General features: G+C 41.4%; 1 protein-coding gene across 1 annotated transcript in view; it reads left to right on the forward strand.

Moving 5' to 3' along the window:
- Positions 1-20,826, forward strand: part of IFNAR1 (interferon alpha and beta receptor subunit 1) — a 35,211-nt gene extending 14,385 nt beyond the window's left edge. Inside the window, exons 3-11 of the mRNA XM_065402726.1 lie at positions 783-979; positions 2,211-2,368; positions 4,415-4,562; positions 7,072-7,189; positions 8,063-8,262; positions 11,571-11,725; positions 12,764-12,911; positions 14,882-15,036; positions 19,624-20,826. Of these exons, the coding sequence (XP_065258798.1) occupies positions 783-979; positions 2,211-2,368; positions 4,415-4,562; positions 7,072-7,189; positions 8,063-8,262; positions 11,571-11,725; positions 12,764-12,911; positions 14,882-15,036; positions 19,624-19,851 (1,507 nt within the window). The 3' untranslated portion in view covers positions 19,852-20,826. The remainder of the gene's footprint in view (positions 1-782; positions 980-2,210; positions 2,369-4,414; positions 4,563-7,071; positions 7,190-8,062; positions 8,263-11,570; positions 11,726-12,763; positions 12,912-14,881; positions 15,037-19,623) is intronic.
- The last annotated feature ends 4,720 nt before the right edge of the window (positions 20,827-25,546 follow it).

Here is a 25,546-nt window from a genome sequence, read left to right on the forward strand (position 1 = left end):
CAAAAATACAGGGTTTACCTCAGAAACATGTAACACTGTCCTGCTGAAGACAAAATATAGTGGTTATACAACGGGATCAACATCTTTAATGGTTATTTCTCAGTTTTCCAATTTTTTCCACTTTTAATCAGGAGAGTCATCTCTCCCCTATTGTTTGTGCCACTTCCTGATGTCTGAATTGTCTTTTGGAGACAGGTGGTTTTTGGTGAGAAGCCCAGTTCTGATAGGATAGAATAGTTAACTCTCCTGTGTTTTTATTTTATTCTGTTTTCTTTTTCCCATTTGTTGTTTCTGATTTCCTATTCTGTCTCCTTTCCTTCATTTCTCTCCTTCCCTCCTCCAGTCTACTCTCCCCTCAGCTATACTCTTCACAACTGTAACTCCTTTTCCCCCATCCCTTTCCTTTGCCACTTAGGTCTCCTCCAAGCACTTCTTGCAACCCCTATTCTATCAGGGCACTTGAGGGGTAATAAAATACACCCCAGTTTGGTAGTGCACTCAGGGTTTAATCCCAAAAACGATAATCCTGAAATTATCTTTATTTTTTTCTGTTGTGTTTAAATGTTGGACTAGAAAAGCAAATTGGCAGCATGGATTCCTTATTCAATAATTAACCCAGACTAGCATTCATAAAGTAACCTAAATTAAACAGGTATTCTAGAATTCTGAGACCAGTTGAATAGATTTTTGACCACCAGATGGTGCTGATCAAAATACAAAATGAATGTTTACATTTAACTTTTATCACCAATAGAAACCTACTTTTATTTTTTTACTTGCAGAACATTTGAGGATTTTGGGAAAGAAGAAACAACAGATTGGAAAGAGCTATCTGGCTGTCAGAATGTCACTGTCACAGAATGTGACTTCTCCTCTGCAATGACAGCTTATTTAGATTCTTATAATGTGCGTATAAGAGCTGAAAGAGGGGAAGAAAAATCTCTATGGTCTACTATATCATTTATACCAGATTTAATAGGTATGAATTACATATGTACTTTGTTATTAAACAGGTTAATTATTTTTCAATTTACGGCGTTACAGCACAATATAAAATACAGTGTAGAGATTTGTATTATTATTGGCTCTGCTGTTTTATAGAGCAACTGCCTTTTTATGCTTTTAGTAATAGTATTTATATAGTAACTTTCCTGAGATCTTGTCCAAACACAAGTTATGCTGTTTTAAATAACTTGACTAAAACAGTACAAACCCCTTCCATAAGGATGGCTAAATCCCATTTGTACCTTTGAAAATCTCACCCATAATGTCTAATTTCCCAACCTTTACTACATTATAGCACTGTATGAAATATGCAATGAATAGACTTATATTGCTTGGACCATGTTATTTTTATTATCAAATATGTAATGAAATATTTACATTTAATCTAATTAGTAATCAAAATACCTGTGAAGTATGTAAGTTAAGATTATTTTGAGACCCTTAGCTCTGACTATTCTGACTTGCATGCTTAGTTATAAGGTTAACATTACTATAACCTATCTAATGTAATAAGCAGCTTTAAGTGATGGTCATGAAAAATTTATGACGGATGAGCCCACCATACATGGTATGCGTCAGTTAGTCTTCCCAGCTTTTCAGCTGTGCAGCACTCCAGTGGTAAAGTGGTGTGATGTAGGGCCCTTTATGTTTGCAGGTAATGGTTTTCTATGGTGGCCATCTCTACACTGTACCCACCCCAATGAATTTCATTCCTAGCATTAGGGAAGAGGCAGGATGGTCCAGATAGGGAATCAGCTCTCCCCCAAAGTACCATATGTGTCATTGCCCCTGTGCTGATGTTGGCAAATGTATTTGAGAAGCTAGCATTCCAGCAGTCCTACTGTCTACCTTTAATTTACCACGAATGATAACCTATATACAGCTGAATCCTTCCATTAATATTGGGTTGGTTCTTGGGGAATGGGCTTTTTTAAAGTAAGTCTTTCTTGTAACCTTATTCCACAAATTTATGACTCTTCATTTCAGAATCAGGAAGTTACCGTAATATTGTTACAGCCAGTAAGTATTACGTTAACTGTCTTCGGTCCCAGATAACACTTGGAGTTTATTCAGTTAAGCTACTGTTAGATTCTACCTGAAGAACTGAAAATTAGGCAGTTTCTTGTAGTTTACTTGTTCAAACATGTAACTTTTGGTTTTTCAACAAAGTTGTTGTGCTTCATGATAATGTTTAATTTTTGCAGCTAAAATTGGTCCTCCAGGAGTGCAGTTAGAATCCATAGATGGAGTGGTGAAAATCAACATTTCCCCTCCAGAAGAAAATCAGAACAGAAAAATGTGGAGAAATGATAAACGTTTTACCTACAATGCAATGTTCTGGGAAAACTCATCAAATACAGAGGTATGATAGGGATTGACTTTCTAAATTAAGGTTAAAATATTGTTTGATTTACTTCAGTTGCTGAGTCACTTCCTAGAATTAAATTCTGCTTTTTAGTATTTTATACATATAATATATCCTAATTTCTGTCTGTAGCTTGGTACATTCACTGTTAAAAATAAAGTGCATTGATTTGCTAGGCTGTATTACATCTCTTGCTCAAAGTTTTGGTTCAGTTGCTAATGTCATTAAGCTGGTCCATGCTTAGTTGCTTAAGAACATAACGGCAATACTGGGTCAGACCAGTGGTCCCTGTAGCTCAGTGTTCTGTCTTCCAACAATGGCCAATGCCAGGTGCTTCAGAGGGAACGAACAGAACAGACAATCATTGAGTGATCCATCCCCTGCCGCCCATTCCCAGCTTCTGGCAGACAAAGGCTAGGACACTCAGAGCATGATGTTCTATCCCTGACCGTCCTGGCTAATAGCCGTTGATGGGCCTATCCTCCATGAACTTATCGTTCTTTTTTAAATCCTGTTACAGTTTTGGCCTTCATGACATCCACTGGCTACGTGTTTCATAGGTTGACTGAGCATTGCGTGAAGAAGTATTTCTTTTTGTTTGTTTTAAACCTGCTGCCTGTTAATTTCATTGGGTGACCCCTAATTCTTGTGTTATGTGAAGGGGTGAATAAGGAAATGTTATACACTATCTCCACACCAGTCAAGATTTTTATAGACCTCTCTCATATCCCCCCTTTGACTTCAGTTTTCCAAGCTGAAAAGTCCTAATCTTTTTAATCTCTCCTCATATGGAAACTGTTCCATACCCCTATTCATTTTTGTTGCCATTCTCTGTATCTTTTCCAATTCTAATACATCTTTTTTGAGATGCGGTGACCAAATCTGCACACACTCTTCAGCTGTGTCTACACTACGCACCTTTTAGCGACACAGCTGTGCCACTACAGCCGTGCCACTACAGCCATGCCACTAAAAGGCGAACAGTGTAGCTGCTGTTTGTCAGCAGGAGAGAGCTCTCCTGCCGACAAAGCGTGTGCACACTGGTGCTTTTTGGCGGCAAAACTTGTTTTTTGTTGTTTTTTTTTGGGGGGGGGGGGGTTCACACCTATGAATGACAAAAGTTTTGTTGTTCAGGTTCCAGTGTAAACAAAGCCTTTCTCAGTAGAGCTTAAAGGACTTTGCAAAGGAGAATAAGTATCATTATCCTTATTTTACACATTGGAAAACCGGAGCACAGATCCTCTATAGCTAGCATGCCATAAGACTCAGGGTGAAAGAATGCAAGATCTTACCACTTCTGAAAGGAAAATCCCATTTCTTATCTTTAGAAGAGAGGTATGTGAATCGGGTGTATGAAAGGTCTATACATTTTAAGGTCATTTGTTACCATTATTTCGCTGAACAGTACAGGCTTACCTTTTCCTCATTTTTATTTTTCTCTTCTATCTTCCTGCTTTGTGGCAGGAAAAGGATTTATACATTTGTCTGACTGGTGTAGGAAAGTTGGGAAAATCTCAATTATCAGATAAGAAATTACCTTTCAGAACATTAAGACTAGAGAGAAATTATGTATCATTTGACATGCAAAAAATACTGCAGCATAAGAAAAATATAAATCTATTGCTGGGATTCCTTTCTACAGCAAACTATTATCAAATAGGGAACTATTTAAATTCACTTCAAAATTGCAGAAAGCATTACAAAAACATGGAATCAATTTATTTTGTTCAGACATTTAAAGCTTTTTTCTTTCCATTCTGTACTCCTTGTAAGTTTCAGGTGAGTTTTGAGTATACTGTAGCTTAAGCTGGTTCACAATTCCCACAAATTAAACATGTGCAAAATTACATTGGCATGCCAGTAATATAGTATAAATGAAATATTACCTTATCCCTAATGTCTGAATGTATCCAAATGTCATATGTTCAGGTGACGTCAAGTGATTCTTCAGGACAGTAACACTTCTTATCACAAGTTGAGGCTGTTTGGGAAAGAACAATTATCTTAATATGTTGTTTACAACTGTTTCTTTATGTATTGCAGCCAAAAAGCAAAACTATTAATCGCAGAGACACAATTTATGATCTTGCACCAAAGACTACTTACTGTCTGAAGGTTCAAGCACGCATAATTTCTGAAAGAAAAGTAGGTTCCTTCAGTCCAGTGTACTGCATTAAAACTACAGATAAAGGTAAGAAATAAAAATCCTTTAAACTCTCTAGTAATCAAATCCTACATCTAGCTTGATAGGTTTCAAAATCCATTGCTCCAAAGTAGTAGAACTGTGCAAAATTACCAACATTTCAACTGATTTCTGTGTAACCTCGATAATCTGAACATCAGTTATCCAAACTCCCTGTTATGGACAGCTTAATGTCTTTTAGCATCTACTGAGGTTTTTGATAGTGAAAGGAATTTTCAGTTACCCAAACATAATCAGTGAGCACCATTACATTTAGATTATCGTGGTTCTATTATGTTCCTAGATGCAAAAACAAATATTCCTGTATTTGTGAGTTTGGTTTAGGATAAAACTTTGTTCAATTCCTGTAAGATATTGTTGTGCATACGTGGAAAAACTGAATCAGTTTAGTTGTTCACTGGGAGGAAGGATGTTCCAGTGGCTTGGGTGCACACCTAAGATTTAAAAGACACAAGTTCGATTCCTTGCTCTTTTTTGGGGGGGAGGGATAGCTCAGTGGTTTGAGCATTGGCCTGCTAAATCCAGGGTTGTGAGTTCAATCCTTGAGGGGGCTACTTAGGGATCTGGGGCAAAAATCAGTACTTGGTCCTGCTAGTGAAGGCAGGAGGCTGGACTCGATGATCCTTCGGGGTCCCTTCCAGTTCTATGAGATAGGTATGTCTCCATAATGGGGAGGATAGCTCAGTGGTTTGAGCATTGGCCTGCTAAACCCAGGATTGTGAGTTCAATCCTTGAGGAGGCCATTTAGGGAACTGGGGTAAAAATCTGTCTGGAGATTGGTCCTGCATTGAGCAGGGGGTTGGACTAGATGACCTCCTGAGGTCCCTTCCAACCCTGATATTCTATGATTCTATGAAATGCATGATTTTGCCAAGTTAACATGCTATTTTTGTGCAAACCCTGACTTTTTTTTGTTCTGAAGCCCAAAAAAGTGATGTAGAATGTACTTGCTTGCAGCTCAATTGTCTTGCAAAGTGCATTTATCCTCTGTCCAAATGACTTATTTTTTTAAAATAGACGTTGGAAAGATTTTACACTCTTCATACTGTGTATGTAGGAACATAGGAATTTTAGTACTGAATTAGACAAGTGGCCCACCTGGTCCAGAATCCAGTCAGAATGCGATCGGTCGCAGATGATTTAGGAGAGGTAGAAGAAATCCTTTTGGAGACAGTTATGGGATAACTTTCCCCAGGGAAGGTTTCCTCCTTTTTTCCAGAAGCTGGAGCTGGTTATTTTAAAAGTTTCCAAGTAACTGATGAAACCCAAATAAATGATTTTTTTTTTTTTTCATGGATTACAAAAACAAACAGTTAAGGCAGGAGTAGAACAGTAACTAAATCTGCTACCTCAAAGCAGAAACAAGTATGAGTTTAAAAAAAGAATTATCCTCTTAGTGCCAATGCCCTAGTTCAGTGAAACTTGCAGGAAACGTGATAGATCCGAGTTAGGGCTTACTGAACAAATAAAACTAACATATATTGATAAATGCTGCTTTCATTCTGGTAAGAGAGAAGAGACTAGGAAATAATAATTTTTAGTGAGCTGTCTTCACAAGAAAAATTTCTAATGCAGTTATCTAATTTGGAATTTTAATAGGGTTAACATCCCTCTTCTTGCAGAAAGTGCCATGGTAATGTTCAACTGTATATGGCTTATGTTTTTCAGCTTGTAAACTTTGGTTAAATTATCAGCATTACTGTGTTGTACATATAGTAGACTTCTTTAAAACCAATAAATAGCATCATTCAAAAAAGTGCCATGAGACCTTTAATGACCACAAGGGTCTGGACGTGGTTTTATGAACCTCCACCAGAGTGCCCCACCTCATAATACCGCTATTGAATATTGTTTGAGTACTGTCCCTGGGGAGGGAGGAGTTCATCACTAACAGTTTCATGTAGCACCAAGATTTTCCTTGCTGGTATCCCATCCAAGTACAGACCAAGTTCTATCCTGCTTAATTTGTTTTGCTTAAAGTGAATTGTCTATTGTTCCAGAGTCTTTACTTTTGTATAGCTAAGTTTTGCACTGAGTAAAAATCCCCCAGATTTGAGAAATGTAAAATCCCCAAGATTTGAGATAATGCTATGACGGGATCATCATCAGTTGCATCATAGTGCTCTTTATTTGCAGATCTTCCAGAATATGTAATTTGTGAATTTGTATTCATGTACATTATTCCAGCCAGATTCTCACTGACACTGACTTCTCAGCATATTTCCATATTCTAACATTTTTGGGCTGTCTAATATTCTGTTGATTTAAAAACTGATGCTTTCCTACAGAACCCTCTGAGAGCTACATACCCCTATGACTTAATCAGTTGTGTGCACCCACTGCTATGATGGCAAATCAAAGAATATTTTAAAGTTCTATTCAAACAGTTATTTAAAATATACTATACAGATTTTCTTACTGTGGGGAAAAATAAGCGTACATGACTTAAGACTTCTTGATGACAACGATGGTGAGTTTTGTTTTCTTTACATTTTAGCGTGGAATGTGCTACCTTATCCAATGAATGTGGAAGTTCATGCTTTGAACATGAAGTTTCTTCTATCCTGGGATAATCAATATGATCAAAACGTGAGCTTTACAGTACAATATCTCAGGTAAGTTAAATAGTTTTTAAAGCTTTGCTGCTTAAGTAGACTGTAAACTTGACTGCTCTAAATTGCCCTCGATTAGGCCTCTGAAGCTATGTATTCCTAGAAACTCAAGTATGATATTCAGAAAAGTATCTTGATGTACTCATTGAGATAATGGGTACTTCACCCAGTCACCCATGTGGTGTGCTTACAAGAATAATACCAATGTTTGATCATAGAAGTTCACAGCACTCAGTTTCTCTCTGAAGTTTTGAACACCTGCAGGCTAGGCTTCTAAATGTGTACCAGATACTATTCCTATAAGATGAACACTCACATTTCCTAATCTGTCTTAATACCGAGGAAATTGGTGAGTTGAAGTTGAGAACTTTAACATTTGCATTTTCTGACTTTCTCATGTTTAAGTCCTCAAAGAAATTTTAACATACCCACAGTATGCATACTCTGGGATTTTCAAACACTATTAATGGTTAGGCTGCAAATGTGTAACTTAATATATGTGCAGTGAGTGCACAAATGGTGCTGTCCTCATCTAAATTTAAATGTCCTGATCTGTTCAGTTTTTCATTGAAAATGTTGCATTTAATATATTTTCCCCACTCTTCATTATAATTAAGAATGAACATTCCATGAAAAGATTGAGTTCTGATGGAATGCTTTGAGCATGTCAACAAAATAGTTGACCGAGAACTGCATGATACAGCTTTGGACTTTGAAGAAGTCTTTGACATAAATTTACACATTCATTACATATGTTTGCCTAGAAACAGGGAACAGAAATGGACATATTCATTCAACTGTAAATTAAATGAAAAATATTGTCAGTTTGATTAGACTAGGGAGTTCATATTGACCACAAAATGTCATTTATTCTAGTGGATATTTAAAGAGACTTCCTGAAGACTATTCAGATAAATGGATCACTGTTTCTGGATGTGAAAACGTTACTACTACACAGTGTGACTTCTCATCTGACATAGTCATTAGTGGAATTTACTTTCTCAGAGTACAGGCTATGAATGGATATAATAAATCACGTTGGTCTAATGAAATAAAAGTGGATCCTTGTGTAGTAAGTAAGTGGATATATTTTCTTCACCATTCTTCATTTCTCAGTTGGTTTATACATCGTTAGTATCTGCAGTCAGTATATTCATTTTCATCTTTAATATCTTATTTGTATAGTTCCCCTGTAGAAACACTGGGTGAAAAACTGGCAACACTGAAGCCAGTGGGAGTTTTTTCCATTGATTTCAGTGGAGCTGGGATTTCACTCCTGGCTTGAAAATAGCAAATTACTAACTAAAATTGAGATGCACAGCATCTTCTGCACTTTTTGCATACTTTAACTTTCCTCGTTCATTAACTATATTATATTAATCATTTTGTTATGTAAATCTTAGCATACCAGATCATAGCAGGAGTCCCTCTAATCTGGCATTTGCCTTGGATGCAGGGCGAGTTCCTGATGTGTCAGAGAAGGGGGAAACTAGAAAACCAGTCAATTGTGGAGTGCTATAAATGTGGGAGAAGAGATTCCTTACAGATCTGGTCCTCCTATGTATGCTAGTTTATACTCTAAAGTAGGCGCAATTGGGAAAGTAACTCAAATACCTTCCTGGTGGACTGTGTTTCTCTCTAAATGGACAACCTATCCTAAATTCTCAATTACTGAGGGACAATCTTCACTCATTGATATAATTTGCTTTCTACCACCAACTCTCTGTATAACGTTTTTCATGAGTAATGTACCCGAATGCATGGAGGCTAAATATTTAAACTGTATTCTTAAATGCATTCACCTAAATTTGGATTATTGCTGATTATGTACTATATGTATCTTATGACTTTAAAAACAAACTTTGTATTTTTGAATAATCTAAGCACTATACCCAGATGTACAGACACTTTTTTCTCAACCTATGTATTATATAATTTATTTAACGTTAGCTTTAATAAAAAAATTATTTCTAACTAGTGGTTTGTAACTCCCAGGGAAGTTATAAAAGACGACTGGGAAGAGGGTTGCAAGGCACTGAAAACTTTACTACAATCTAAAACGGGTTCTCAAACCTCATTGAACCGCGACCCCCTTCTGACAACAAAAATTACTACATGACCCCAGGAGGGGGGACTTGAAGCCTGAGTCTGCCCAAACCCCACTGCCTCGGGCGGTGGGGCTAAAGCCCAAGCTCCACTGCTCTAGGTGTGGGGGGCCAAAGTCTCAGGGCTTCAGCCCCAGGTGGTTGGACTTGGGCTTTGGCTCTGGCGACCCCATTAAAATGGGGTCCACTTTGGGGTCCCGACCCACAGTTTGAAAACCGCTGATCTAAAATAAAGAAAATCTTGCTCTGGCACTCCTTGCACACCTTACTTTTCAGTGTCCTCCATTTTGTCAACCTTTCAATGCGCAAATTATATAGGCTTACCAGTTTTATCATTGTTAATTTTTTTCAACATCTTTACATTTACTATAAAAGTGTTTTTTACTTGGAGTTAAGGAGTTTCAACCTGAAAAGGCTGAGAAAACATTACCTTATAACAGTGGTCACCAACCGGTTGATCGCGATCTCCGGTGGTACAGTGTGGTTGCCACTAAGGCAGACTCCCTGCCTACTCCGGCCCCAACCTGCTCCCAGAAGCCGCCAGTGCAGACCTGTGGTCCCAGGGGCGGGGAGGCAGGGGTCTCCTTCCGCGCGCTGCTGCTGCCTGCAAGCAGCTCCCCTGCAGCTCCCATGGGCTGGAAGAACTGTGGGGGCGGTGCTTACAGAGGGGCAGCACGCAGAGCCACGTCCCCCAGGGGCCGCAGGGGTGCATTGCGGGAATGGTGTGAGACCGGGGTAGGCAGCTACCACCAACCGGGAGCCGCTGGAGGTAAGTGCTGCCCGGCAGGAGGCCACACCCCAACCCCCATCCCTGAGTCCCCTCCTGGGGCCAGCACCCAATATCCCCTTCTGCACCCCGAACCCCCTCCTGCACCCCAAGCCCCACCCTGAGCCCCCTCCCAGAGCCAGCACCCCAAACCCCCTTCACCCCAACCCCCATCCCTGAGTCCCCTCCTGGAGCCAGCACCCCGAACCCCCTCCTGCACCCCAAGCCCCACCCTGAGCCCCCTCCCAGAGCCAGCACCCCAAACCCCCTTCACCCCAACCCCCATCCCTGAGTCCCCTCCTGGAGCCAGCACCCCATACCCCCTTCTGCACCCTGTACCCCCTCCTGCACTCCAACCCCCAGTCCAGTGAAAGTGAGGATGGAGGAGAGCAAGAAATGGAGGGGGTGGTGGAGTAAGTGGGGCGGGGCTTTGGGGAAGGGGTGGGGCCTTGAGGAAGGGGCAGGGTAGATCTGGGTTGCCCTTAGATTCAAAAAGTGATTTTGGGCATAAAAAGGTTGGAGACCACTGCCTTATAAGATTTGGCTTTTCTTACCCTTTTACTGAAGGCTGAAAATCAATAATGCTTCTCGCCTGGCTTATACCTCTGGGGGTAAAAGAGGAACTGCTTCCTAATCCAGTTGATCAGTTTAAGAAGCACAAAGACTGTCATAGTCCTTGTAATTGTTGCTGGGTGGTAGATGTGAAGGCCTTGCATGTGGGCTTCCCATTGGAGAAGAAATGGGTGGTATGGAGTCTGGATATATTAGTTCAACTTGTTTGTTTTATGCTATATACACCAATCTTTTGAACACAGTTGATCACAAATAGCATGCATGTAATCCCCTTTCGGAAATCGCAGTCTATAGATCAGTGTCTGGTTCTCAGGAAGAAGCTCTGCCCCAAGAATTGACTTCAGACAGAGGAAATAAGACAGAGTGCAAACTCTCCTGCTGTTTGCAACAGCTCCCCCAACAGAATACATACTTTACCTCAAAAATTAACAATAATACAGCAATTCTTCAAAGAATGGATAATGTTTGCACACTAAGGAAAAAATAACTAAGACTAACTGCCATCTGGTGACACTTATTTTTATTTATACTAGCAGGATAAAAACATTTATTTTCATGTTTTCATTAGCTCTCCCTATTAAATTAAACTATCAAGTAGATATTGCAATGCATGTTTTAAAATTTCAGTAGCTCTATTTTGACTGATATATATCACAACTTCGAAGTATCATTCACAGTGTGACTGAAAGCTCAAAAACAACAAATACAATATTAATGCTAAAACATTAGCGTTAAACGTTTACATCATTGTGCCTACTTTCCCGTCTCCCCCTATTTGTTTTTGTAAAGGTACTAGTAAAAGCCAGATTTCTAGCCATAAATCTGAAAACCTTTGCTGTTAAGGGTTTAATCAGAGCTGTAACATTTTTTATTTACACGTTTTAGCTAACAGATTTTTAACGTGTTTTTTTTTTTGTATGTGTGTGTGAAATGTTTTAAGATGAAATTGGCCCTCCAAGCGTAACAGTAAGCTCTAGTAAGGATTCGCTTCGTATCCATCTCACTCCTCCAGGAGAGTCTGAAAATAAGTCCATGAGTGAATTTTATGACTTATCTTACCGCGTTCTGTACTGGAAAAATTCTTCAGATACTGAGGTAAAAAAACTTTTTCAAACTTCTTTAATTAAAAAGGTGTAATAATAAGTAACATGATTTTAATGTTACACTAAGACCTTCCCCCTTAAAAAGTTTAATTTCACAAAGAGCCTTGTTATGATTTTCTTGTTGCAGAGCTCACATAAAATGTAAAATCTTGCTGGGATGTATACATCATAAAGTAGGCAAAGATGGTAATATTGGTTGGTTGATGGCAGCTATCCTTCATGATATTGCCTCTGTACAGTCATTTTAGGAATCTTGCATGTATGGCTGCTGATGGATCATTTTTGAGTAGTTGACTGCATGGCTCTCTGGAAGCAGTTTATTTAGGACCTGACCCTGTGCACATTGAAGTCATTGATAAAGCTCCCATTGACTTCACTGGTGCAGGATCAGGCTTTTAGAGAAAAAAATTACTTCAGAAAGTTATTGGCAGCTTTATGGCCACTCAGTTCAAAAACCAGTAATTCTTATATCAGTTACTCCAAGGAGGAACAAAAAAGCTGGCATAATACTAGTTGAATTATATCCCTGTTGATCTAAAAATATTCTCTTTTTAAATTCTCAGCACTGAAGTTTGTATGGCATTTCTAGTTAATTCAGACCTAAGGTTAGACTGAATTTCTCTGCATTTATGAATTCACACATTTTTAGTTGACATTTTGATGTGATTTTTCCATTTTTAAACTTGTGTAATAAATTCTTTAACTTTGTTTTACAAGACTATAATAAGAATGCACATATGAAAAGATATCAGAACACTTAAACATACCAGAAAGTTTGCTGTATGTACAGCTCAAACTTTGAAGTGTACTATTGGAAGCACCTTTTCAAAATAGTGAAAATGGTTGGTTAGTTTGCGAACTAATACTTTCTGAATGTAGTTTTGAAATTGAAACTTTTGATTTGAAAGAGTGAAGTATAATTAAAATTATACAAAAATATTTTTTTCAGTATTGCATTATCTACAATTTTAATACAGTTGAATCAATCGCATACTGTTTTTTTAACTTGCATTTCTTATTTTTCTTTCAGGAGAAAATCAAAGAAGAAGAACAGTTGTTATTCACAATCTCTGACTTGACACCGTTGGTTTTGTACTGTTTGAAAGTACAAGCATTTTCACCAGCATTTAAAAAAGATGGTCATTTTAGTGATGTGGCATGTATTAAAACGCTTAATGGTATGAAAAGTTTAAATATATGTTTGGGATATATTGAAACTCAGTTCAGAAATTTTTATAATTTAGGCTACAATAAAATGACTTAACCTAAAATATGCAATTTCCTCTGGAAAGACATATTTCTCCATATACTGTAAAATTTGAAGTAACTATTGTGAATTGTGACATCAAAAATCAGCATGATTTAATTTACACTAGTTACATGGGATGGTCCATGAAAATAAAAGTAAATGCAAATCAGAATTAAGTTAGAAAAGTGTGAATTATACTTTGATAGTTTCAAGTTTATTGTATTGTGTCTTAAACTCTCTCTGGGAATGGGTTGGATTAAAAGATCCTGTACTGGTAAAAAGGGGGCAAAGTGTATAGCTCATCACTGAGTGAAATCCCATCCATGGCCAGCACAGGGGATTATTTTTGTCCTATGTGAACACCAAGGGATGATGTTTGTAGAATTTCTAACTGACCTTATGGCTAGAAATGTTTTCAAATATTTAAATTGTCTTAGAGTAACATGGAGTTGTTGGCTTAAAACTGTCACCCATATAAACATTACTTATTACATATTGGCACTTATAATCCCCAAATGTGGTCTTTTTTTTCTAAGCAATCTATTTAATTCCTTTTATCTTCATATGACAGACCTTTTATTCTTCATATCCATTTTACTGTTCTTGGGATTTTTTTGATTATTTTTTTTCTCCGCAGTAAGAAGCCTACATCTGTAGTTAGGATCCAAGCCATGCCTTACCAACACTCTATAAATAGAAATTGTTTCATTGATCTTGCACATAATGCCCCATACATCAGACTGTAGGATTTTGTTTTTACATCACTTATCTGGAAGTGGAAAGTACTGGCTGCATTGTCTGTAGCTTTTGAAAGTATATTCAGAATGCAGACAGCTAATGAAAGGGAGAAAAGAAAATGGGCATATTCCAGAGTAGAATGGATGAAACACTTGTAGTAAATCCCAGGTTCCTCAAAAGAAAGCTTATTCTCTGATGCTTACAATTCTTTGGAATTAAGAGCTGGATTCTGCCATCCTTACTCATGTTAAAACACTTAATATCTTATTCCACAAATCTACTTGATGCCAGTGGAAAATCCACTTGATCCTGCAAGGTGCTGAGAATTCTGGCCCTGATTATTTCAATGGTCTACATACCTGCTTAAAGTTAAGCACACACTGCAGTGCTTTGCTGATTGAGGCACCTGACAAGATGAAGCCTTAAATAGAGAAAACAATATCTTGATTAAAGGCAGCAGAATATGGTTCTGTGACAAGCTGCTGGGGATACCTAGAGCTGTGACACTATGCTACCCCTTTCCATATGAACTTAAACTTAATTTTTTTAAGTGTTCGTATTTCTTCAGTAGGTGAATTTCTTAAAATGTTTGTCCCATTAATGCTTAAATTAAATTATTGTGGAGTTTGTTGCCACAGGAAGTAATTGAAGCCAAGAATTTAACAAGTTTCCAAAAGGGATTGGATATCAAGAATATCCAGAGTTGTTGTTGATGACAAATTTTGGAAGAGATATTAAACTTCATGCTTCAAAGTTTAGGGCAATCTCAACTATTAATCAGGAAGACACCTATGTGAGAGGCAGATTGTCCCACATCTGCCTACTGTGTGGTTCTTACATTTTACTCTGGAGCATCTGTACTGGCCACTGTCAGACAGGGAATTGGACTAGATGGACCTTGGCTTTGATCCAAAATGGCAGTTTCTAGGTACCTAAATTTGGTGCAGAAAACCTTTTGCTTTGTTTCAGTAGAATGCTCTAAGCTATTGGGATGGTGTGAAGATTTATTCATATTCATGTAATGCTTTCAAGAAACACTGTAAATGTGAAGTTTTATGGTGTAGCCTTTACGTTGTATATGATCTTTAAATATAGAGATCTTGGTGATGGGACACTTCATGAATACCTAGATAAATTAATTATTATTTCTTTATTTTTTAGATAAAACTTCACCTCTGACTATTTTGAAAACCTTTGTAATCGCCATGATGGCCTTTTTCCTTTTTGCATCATTTTTGATTTTTGGTATATATTATATATCTAGATGGATCAGATATGCGTTCTTTCCATCATACAAACCTCCTTCAAACATAGAGGTAAGGTTTTGACTATCTTTCCAAGAATGTAACTATTCAAGGCTCAAAGAACACTAGAATGTCATCACATAATATATCTGATTCATTGTTCTAAAGAATAGTGTCAGGGAGGCTTGCCAGGATTAGATACCAAGAGTTTAATGATAAAGTATGTGAATTAGTCTGATATCTTGTGATTATTACTGATTTCTCTAAATCTGTGATAAGCAGATATTTCAATTTGTATGGAAAAAAGGGGGACAACCTATTGAAAGCCATTACGAAATAACATTTTAGGATTTCTACCTTGTCAAGCTGACCCAAAGAAGGGGGAAAGCCCGTATCAAATTTTAGTTTTAAATAAAGGAATGCCTTTGTGCAAATGTTTTTCTTCCAAGCTTCAGGTTTTGCTTTAAAAAAAACCTACTTTTTATGGGACATTACATCCTCTAGTAGCTGATGGATAAAGAATAAGTGGAGTAGATGAGAATGAAGAAAGTTCATGGGGAGTGCTCCTTTCCCATGAGTTCCTCTGAGTCTCCAACTCATGTTCCCTTCTCTTCTGCCCCCCAACACTCCTAATTGTACTGTGGTTGATGGATGAGGAGCTTAATTTTTGTAGCTGTTGTAGACAGCTCTGTTTTCTGTCTTTAGCTCCTTTATTCATTTTAGTTCCATTTTCACCTATTTACTCAACTAAGTAGTTTAACTGTCAGTTCCTTGCAAATATAGGATAAGTTAACTTCTTGAGGTAGTGTGTTAAAGCTGTGATGTGCTCTGGCAATTGTTTTATCTGTTCCCTAGAGATAAGTGCTGAAGGTAGTGAAAAAGTTAAGACAAGACTCGGCCAAAATGATACCAGTCGCTCTAGCGTGGCCAAGACAGCAATAGTACATGAACCTCCTACTCCTGCAGAGGGAAATACAAACATGTGCCAGTAATGATGGACCTGCTTTCCCAGTAGAAGGAGTCTTTTATCCAGATCCAAAATCACTATATTTAGTGGCATGAATGATAGGACGTAAAACAGATTTTAAGAAACCTTGTTCTGTAGGTGTGCAACATGTATTAATCAATTCTAGAAAAGTAGACTAGAAAAATGTTATGATTCTAAATGGAGAAATGTATTTTATGGCTGACTGACTAGGATATTGATCCTGTAACCATTCCTATTCAATATATTTTAGAATATTTACTACACTTAAAATCTATGGGTTAATCTGTTTCCTCACTTAGTCCATTTGGCAGCAGTAGCAATTTTTCATTTCCCTATTAATGATAAATATCTTTTTTTCATATGACTGTTAGAAGGTTTTGCAGGGTTTATTGAACTTGTATCTGCCAGTAGGAAATCCAGTTCCTAATGGGATCTAAACTTGGTATTAACCTCTCTCCATAAAAGCAACTTTATAATAGGAATTGCAGTTCCATAATTCTTCTAGATAGATAGACTGTATGTTTTGATGGTAGACCTTCTTTCTACTGTTTTTCATAAGGACAAGGATGTACCTAGACCTCACCCCAAGTTTATCCTAAAGTAATGTCAGATTTTCATGTTAATCAATGTACTGGTTATCTTTCCTGGATCTCATGCTCATAAGGGTGAGTGTAGATTAGCATTCAGACATAGTTTTATTGTTATCTCACTAGAACTAAGGAGTTTAGGCCTTTCCCAAATTGTTCATTTCCTGTGCTGGAAACTTTAGGGGCTGAACTGTTTCTACACAGTCCTTGTCTAGATGGTCTAGACAGCATATAGAGTAAAGTTAAGATCTCCTCTCTCTCTCTCCTCCTGCTGGTCTCAGAACTCTCTCAACTAGAGTGGTTGGTACCTCTGTGGCATGTTAGGCATGTTCCTCTCTTTGAAATATGGGTCTCAAAGTGTGTACTTGTGATATTGGTGTAGTAGCTTCCTGCTCCAAAGGGCCTAGAGTCTGTATAATCTTTTGTATTTTGCTGAGCACATTGTGTAAGTGGTTAATACTGTACTTATTAGCACAGTAAAAAAATGAGAAATTAGTTATGGCCATATAGACTGTGTGATGATGCACGACTCATCCCTGCAGTGCTCCTGCTGGTCGTCTCAGGGAATTAGTGTTTCCAGCCTCCGGAGCGCCCTCTGCAGGCCGATGTCCTGCTGCCGCTGGCCCCCGTGTCCCTCCCAGGACCCGGTGCCCCTTGTCTTTGGGGTGCTGCTCCCTGGCAATACCCCCACAGTCTCAGGGTCTCCCCACCCTGGGGAACCCCCAACCCTCTATCCCCACCTTGCCTCAGTCATGGGCTACTGTCTGTCACCATCTAGCCCCCGCTCACTGGGGCAGACTGCAGTGTAAAAGCCACTTATCATAGGGTTACCATATTTCCACAATCAAAAAAGAGGACACCTGGGGAGGAAGCCCCGCCCTAGCCCTGCCCCCGCCCAGCCCCCATCCACTCCCTCCCACTTCCCACCTCCTGACTGCCCCCCTCAGAACCCCAACCCCCCCTGCTTCTTGTCCCCTGACTGCCCCCTGCTGAGAACCCCTCACCCTAACTGCCCCCCTAGGACCCTACCTGTCCCCTGACTGCCCCGACCCTTATCCACCTGCCTAAGGCTCTGGGAGGGGAGGTTGGGTGGGGGGAGGAGGTCTGGGGTGCAGGTCCTGGGCTGGGGATTAGGGTGCAGGAGGGGTGCAGGCTCTGGGATAGAATTTGGGTGCTGGGTGCAGGCTCTGGGCTGGGGCAGGGGGTTGGGCGTGCAGGAGGGGGTGAGGGGTGCAGGCTCTGGGATGGAGTTTGGGGGTGGGAGGCAGTGCAAAGGGAGGGGGTGCAGGCTTTGGGAGGGAGTTTGAGGGCAGGAGGGGGTGTGGGGGAAGGAGGAGGGGGTTTGGGAGGGAGTTTGGGGATAGGAGGGGATGCAGGGGTGAGGGCTGTGGGTCTGAGGATGAGGGGTTCATGATGCAGGAGGAGGCTCAGGGCTGGGGCATAGGATTAGGGTGCGGAGGGATGAAGGCTGGGGCTGAGGGGTTTGGGGCGTTGGAGAGGCTCAGGACTAGGGTGGAAGGGCAGGGTAAGGGCAGCCTGTCTTCCCATTAGTGGATGGGGGACGCTAGGACCCGGGGGCAGCAGACAGCAGTTGCTGCTGGCTCTGGCAGTACAAGCAGGCAAGGGAGAGGCAGGCAGGGAGAGGGGGGCCCACGGGGCGGGGGAGGGATGTGCGGAGGGGGGGTGGCAGGTGGAGGCCGGGGACCCATCCAACACTCCCTCGCTCCCTGACTGCCCCCCCCCCGGACTCCCCTTACCATTCTGGCTCCACGTGTTTGCAAAACACGCTGCCCGGTGGGTCGGTTTGTGTGTTACACAGGGCTGCAGACAGAGGGAGGGGGGAGCAGGGGAGGGCTCTGGCTGCTGGAGGCCAATGGGAGTGGGTCAATCGGCCCAGCCGCCCAATCAGCAGCCGCACTCTGCGTGGAAGGGAAGGAGGGAGGCTAAGGAGAAAAAAAAACCCGGACATTTTAACCTTGTTACCAATTCCTCCCCGACGGCTATTTAGAGACGCAAAAGCTGGACATGTCCGGGGAAATACGGACAGATGGTAACCCTAACTTATCATAGGCAAGGGGAGTTTGGACCTGCTGCCTCTGCCTACCTGTGGGCTGCCCCTACAACCCCAGTACCTAATTGGCCTTCCACTAGGTCGCAGCCTGGGGGGTTTCCAGGCCGGAGTTCCACAGCGCCCTTGGCCTTCCCCCATAGGGTGACCAGATGAGAGGAAGAAAATATCGGGACACGGGGGGGTTGCCCGCCGGCAGAGCCAAAAAAGAAAAAAAAAAAAAAGCTGAATGCTACTGGCGGAGTGAAATATCGGGACAAATTGCGTCCCGACCAAAGATCGGTCGGGACACGGGACAAACACCTAAATATCGGGACATCTGGTCACCCTATTCCCCCAGCCCTGCTCCACTCCAGGTACCTTCTCTCAGGTCCCTCCCTCTCAAAGCTAGAGAGAGTCTGTCTCTGGCTTCTGGCCCCAGCCCTCTTATAAGGGCCAGCTGGGCCCTCATTAAGCCAGCCATGGCCTGATTGGGGCGTGGCCCCCAGCTGAGGCAGCTTTCCCCAATCAGCCGCGCTTTTCCTTCCCTGCCTCAGCCCGCTCCCAGGGCTGTTTTAAGCCCTTCAGGGCAGGAGCGGGGTGACAACCCCGCTACAGACTGATAGACTGTAAGGCCCGAAGGAACCACCATGATCATCTAGTCTGACCTGCACATTGCAGGTCACAGAACCTCACCCACCCACTCCTGTAATAAACCCATAACCTCTGGCTGAGTTACTGAAGTCCTCAAATCATGGTTTAAAGACTTCAAGTTACCAAGAATCCACCATTTACACTAGTTTAGAGACATAGCTAGAGACATTTTGTACTTGTCTGTATTTACATACCAAAGCAACCTTTATAGCTAAGTTATTAACTCCTTAAAAAAAGGTGCCATACTATAAGTAGAGACATCATTGTACTATAGAATATAATGGGAACAAGATTGCAAAGCAGCTGCATTAACCAAAGCCATATTTAAGCTTATAACTAATAATTTTGTTTTTCCTCTCTCCTTCCATTCTTCCCATCTGCAGTGCCTTGGTGGACAACCTTTCAACAGTCCGTATCTGTCAACTTCAGAGGAGCCAACAGAAAATTGTTGTATAATTGAGAATATTGTTATAGAGGAAACAGATCAAACTGATTTTAAAGACTACAAACACTCTAAACAGAGCACTCGAGATTCAGGAAATTATTCTAATGATGATGATACTTCTGGAACTAAAGTGTTAGAAGAAACGCTAGAACAAGAAACAGCATAACTATAAAAATAACCTCAAACTTGAGACTGGCAGCCTAACTAGCATTTTGCTGTTCTCATTACATATGAAAGAGTCTTTGCCTGACAAAGGCAGGCTGATGTCAGACTGTTGATCCTAAAGTTTCTAGTTTTGCTTTTAAGTATTGCAAAATTACTTAAATGTGAGGAACAAATATTACTACTGCTCCTCCAGAAAAAGGATATTCTTCTGGTATACCATTTTGGTTGGTATTTGGTACTAGCCTTTCTGTTTACCATGTGGATCCTGAAACATCAGCAAAAGTCCTGTGATGTCTCCACAGAAAAGACAATCTTTGCCCATCTATGTTGCTGGTAGTAGATGCCAGCATATGTAGACAGCAGCCTCAAAAGAGAATTCTGCTAAGCTTCCTTAATCCTGCTTTTGGAATTCCTGGTGCCAGTGGTGCTTTGTATGTGCTGGTGTCAATTCTGTTAACTTTAAACATATTACTATCAATATACCCTTCTCCCAGACAATTCAGCTAGCTTAGCTAACATGCAGAGGTAGAGGCAGAAAAGGGATTTTTCTCAGGTAAATATTAGCTGAAGGAGTTAAAGGAAAATAGTGGATGCTTGTTGTAAGAATAGTTTTGGGCAACTTTGTCTTGATCGTTCTAGCCTAACAAGCACTACTACATCCAGAATAAAACAGTGATCTTCCAGATCAGATGTGCATAAAAGCAAAATCTCAGCCTTGTAAGAACAGAGCAAATTCTATTATGCACATTAATGCCGAAGCAAGTTACGGAGCTTATACTTGTCTGTTTAGTAACCAGATACCCATACGCTGTAACATTTTTACCCACAACTGAGATGTATTTAAATGTGAAATTCTTTTCTACATTTGAAAATAACAAACGTTTTATTTTCAACTTGTTCTTGAATTCCTACTGATCATAAATGAAGGGCAAACACACAACCATCAAATGGAAATGGCTTTGGAAAATTGGATCCTTTAAATCCCCCACCATAAAGCCAAATGATCACTAAAATTTATAAACCTGAATCCAACTGATTTTAATGTGGTGCCACATATACATCTCTAGATACTGGTATGGTTGAATCATCTTTGCTTTAAATAATTCAATGTGTATACTTCAATGATTTTTGTATGTTGCTGGGGTAAATTAGTTTTCTCATTATGATTGCACTGCAATTACTAGTTTGACTGATAATTCCTCTTGACTGACAGAATGGCAAGAATAGTCACCATTTACAAACTTTTCCAGCTCAGATCTTACTTTATCAGTGGGCTCTTGTTTATACAAAACATGATACATGCTGCACTGATACTTGAAAAAAATTGACTCCAGTCTTGTGGATAATTTTTCCACTCTTATTCTTGTCATATGGGATTTTAAAAATAGTTTCCTGTTTTATGGGGAAAGTTGACTTGGAGTAAGAACCAGGACACGCTCTTCCAGCTTTCATGTAAATTTATAACTTGCTATAGGTAATTGTTGGTTTCTTTCAAAATTTGAATATTTTTAATCTCTAAGATCTAAGTGAGTGTTCCCAGCTCAATCCTCAATACTTATTGGACAGGATAGTATGTTTTATAGGATAGTTTCTTTTTTCCCCAGCATAGTTCTGCTTAGTCCTGTGAAAGTGAGGCTGGAATTGCTTAGGATAATAACCTGTAGTTAGAAAGGAAAATACAGCATTTGGACATGACATGAATTTTCCTCTAACTAGTTCTAGATTTGGGGAACGTTCATTATTTTACCTTTTGGCACTTTGAGCAGAGTAGAAATGTTTTTCTTGTCTCCCTCCCCTCTACCATTCCCTCCCCCCCCAGAAAAAAATCAGTTTTTGGTGGTTGTTTTTTAATGCCCTTGTGAAAGTTTGGCAAATTTGTTTCCAAACATTGTAGGTAAATCGAAAATAACCAGACATCCCTTGAGCTTTTGAATTGTTTGGTTTTTTACTATAGTAGTCTAGGAGGATACATGTGTAAGCCATGCCCACCTCATGTGGCACTTTGTCACTGGTGGTGGCTAGGCCACAGAAATTAGTTTGTAGCTTCCAAGAGATGCATTGGAATAGCCCAGTCTTAGCCCCATTCATTGGCCCGGCCTCAAGTGTCTGATGGTGGTCAGTGCCAAATGTTTTAGAGGTAGACATAAAACGTCCCTAATTCACCTAATTGTTGTAATAGAGCCAAACTCTGGCTTTAGATCAAAAAAATTTCAAGAAGCGGGGGGGAGGGAGGGGAGACGGGACACCTTTAACTTTTGCAGATAACTGTGACCTTGGAGAAGGCAGTGTTGTCTCCTTTTTGGAGCAGGGAACTTGAACTTGGAGTCAGAATTGCCTGGGTTCAGTGTACAGTTTTATCAATTAGTGTGGCCTTGGGCAAATCACTTAATAGCTGTACCTGAGTTTGTGACGGTGCTGGGCGATCCTTAATTAAAGGAGCTATAAAACTGTATCATACATACAAATTGTAATTGGATATAGTTTTGCATCTCTTCTTCTTGTTTATGCAGCCGTTAGTGCTTTGTGCTGCAGATGTACCTCCTGGGACTACTTTCCCCAAAAAAGTTATTTTGAAAATAGCATTTCTTAATCATAGCCTATTTCTTCAGCAGTATTTAAGTTTGGAACACATTCTTCCATTTTGGGGGATTTTTTTGTAGATAGTCTTCCTTTGTTTTGTTTTTCTCTTCTAAGGAGAACACGTCAGTTGATATTTCAATGGCTAATGGTGAAGTATTACTTTTTGGAAATGATCATTTACTGGTGACACAGATTTGGTTGGCTCCAGGTGTTATGGCTGTTTTCCAAAGATTATTGTGTTTAATATGAGGGATTTCACTGTAAATAATCAAACTGTTGATGGCTGAAAAATCTCTGAAAGTTACAGGTGTAAGGCTAGCTTAGGCAACTTCCTCTGACTTCAGTGGGAATTGCACCTGTGTACATCAAACTGTACTATAGTGTCATCCTACTGGATATTTGGTAGTACATTCATTGTATTGCTGATCTGTTCACCACTTTAAATATCTCAGAGGCAGATGCTCTGTAGCACCTGTTTGGGGTTGGCTTCAGTTTCCCCCTTCTCAAATCTCTGAGCAGGAGCTTCACAAGTCTCTTGCTGTTATTACACCCTGGCTGGGCTTGTTTATTGGCACAATTGTAAATTTCCAGTTCCCCAACAGATTTCCCCAACTGCCCAGCCAGAATAATTTGGCCCTTGGGACTTTTGCCCTCTGCAGCCTCCTCTTTCTAAGACCACTTTAAGAACAGTCCCAAGCCAAACCTATAATCCACAGAGCCTCTTTAAATCTGCTCTTCCTGGGCTGTTTTTCCTCAGCCACTATTAAGTACAGTCCCCAGCAAAATTAATAAATGGCAGATCCAGCCACCCCTTCCCAGGCTGTCCCCAGAGGCAGACTCCTTTGCTGATCCCAAGATTACTTATTTTCCGCACCATGCTGGCAGTGTCTGTTTCCTCTTTCTCTTCTGAAGAACTCTCTGATTTTATATGATGCATGCCCCCGCATTAGGAGGCACTTAACTGACCACAGATGGGTGGGGCCTGTTCCCTCTTAAGGGACCAATCCCAGCTGTAATAATCAGTTTTTGACTTCTGTGCAGTCTTTCTGGAAGTGTATTGCTTCCACTTTTTCCACAGGAAGCCCCACTACTCCAAGACTGGTTCCCTGACTTCAGCACCTCTTTCTCACCATGCCCTTCGGCAAATCCAAAGGCATTTGGACACCGGTTGGAGACTTAGCCATTTGGGAGCTATGCAAACAGCAGATGTTTGCATTGACACAGGCAGGGCCGGTGCAACCATTAGGCAAACTAGGCAGCCGCCTAGGGCGCCAAGATTTGAGGGTGCCAAAAAGCGGTGCCCAAAATGTCTGGGATGCTCACCCAGCACCGGCTGAACGTGTAACCCTCTTTCCTGCCGCTGTGCGAGGGGGGGCTGTGGCTTTGATCAGCTCCGGCCGGCCGGGAAGTGATGTCATTCCTCCTCCGGCCGCCGGGGGCGCTGCGCTGCTCCCTGCTGCTCTGGCTCTTCCCCAGGGCCCCCGCCCCGCCCCCACTCCCCTGAGCTCTGCAGCAGGGCCAGGGCTGCACTCACAGAGACCTGGCCCCAGCCGCGCCGCCGGTGAGTGCTGCAGGGTGGTTCCCCACTGCCCTCAAAGCCAGCCCCACCCACCCGGAGGCCTGCCCTCAGCCAGTCCCTGCTGCACCCCCCGCCCTATCCGCACCCCCTGCCCTGCCCCTGCCCTGCCCGCAGCCAGCCCTACACCCCAACTCCAGCCAGTCCCTGCTGCACCCCCTGCCCTGCCCGCAGCCAGCCCCACATCCCCTGCCCGCAGCCAGCCCCACATCCCCTGCCCGCAGCCAGCCCCACATCCCCTGCCCGCAGCCAGCCCCTGCTGCACCCCCTGCCCTGACCACAGCCAGCCCCATACTCCCCTGTCTCCAGCCAGCCCCTGCCGCATCCCCGTGCCCAAAGCTAGACAGCCCCACACACCCGTCTCCAGCCAACCCCGCACCCCATCTCCAACCAGCTCCACATCCCCTGCCCTGCCCGAAGCCAGCCAGCCCCACACCCCCGTCTCCAGCCAACCCCTGCTGCACCCCCCTGCCCAAAGCCAGCCAGCCCCACACCCTGTCAGGTTATTCATTTATTTTCATTAAATATGTAGACTAAATAGCGAAATTAATAAATTTTCAAGCCGAATGTGTATGTATTCTAATGAACAATTCCACATTATGCAGTATTCATTTTTGAAAGTTTATAATAAGCGATGCTCCGGGGGGCAAGGTGGAAGTTTCGCCTAGGGTGCAAAATATCCTTGCACCGGCCCTGGACACAGGACAGCCTTTTCAAAACAGGATATTTATTAGACAACAGGAATACAGTCTTTAGGTACATTGAGTTAAAATGGTAAAGCAAAACCTCAATGTATAACTGTCCTAACTTATCAGGTTGTCCTTGCTTAGGTAGCTCTCTCTTTGCTCTGGCCTAGAAGGCAAATTGCACATTTGCAGCAAACCTCTCTGCCTCTGTGGGCATGTTACACAGCAAAAAAAAATTGCAAAAAACCCACAACCGCCAGTCTCAGAGCCTGGGTCAACTGACTCTGGCTCCCAGGGCTCAGGCTCTGAGGCTAAAATTAGCCATGTAGATGTTTGGGATCAGGCTGGAGCCCAGGCTCTGAGACCCTTCTCCCTCATTGGATCTCAGAACCTGGGCTCTAGCCCAAGCCCAAATGTCTGTTTCTAGCCCCATAGTGTGAGCCCAGCAGACTTCCTGCCACGGTGTTTGTTTTGCTGTGTAGATGTACCCTGTGTGTCTGTCAGTTGTCGTCTGTCCTCTTTTCACTGAGCCCCACCTCCTGACAATGTCCCCCAGTTAATACAACACCCTCCCTTTTCTAGGATCTTTGAAGCTTTCTAGTATTTTAGTGTTCCCTTTGATCCCTCTCCTCTCAGCTTTGGCCAAACAGTTATGTCACCAGGGCTGGGGCCAAGGAGTTGCCTTTTCCCTAATATCCTGGCTTTTGTTTGATGTGTGGGATGTTCCTTTTCTTGGCTATTGTTTTACCTTTTCTACTTGGTTCCTCTAACACACCTTTTGAAGTAGACTAGCAAGTAACCCATCATGAACAAACACCCATAGCCATACACCTTATTCATAAATGACATCTTCT

This window comes from Emys orbicularis, chromosome 1 (assembly GCF_028017835.1).
Source record: "Emys orbicularis isolate rEmyOrb1 chromosome 1, rEmyOrb1.hap1, whole genome shotgun sequence".
NCBI lineage: Eukaryota > Metazoa > Chordata > Testudines > Emydidae > Emys > Emys orbicularis.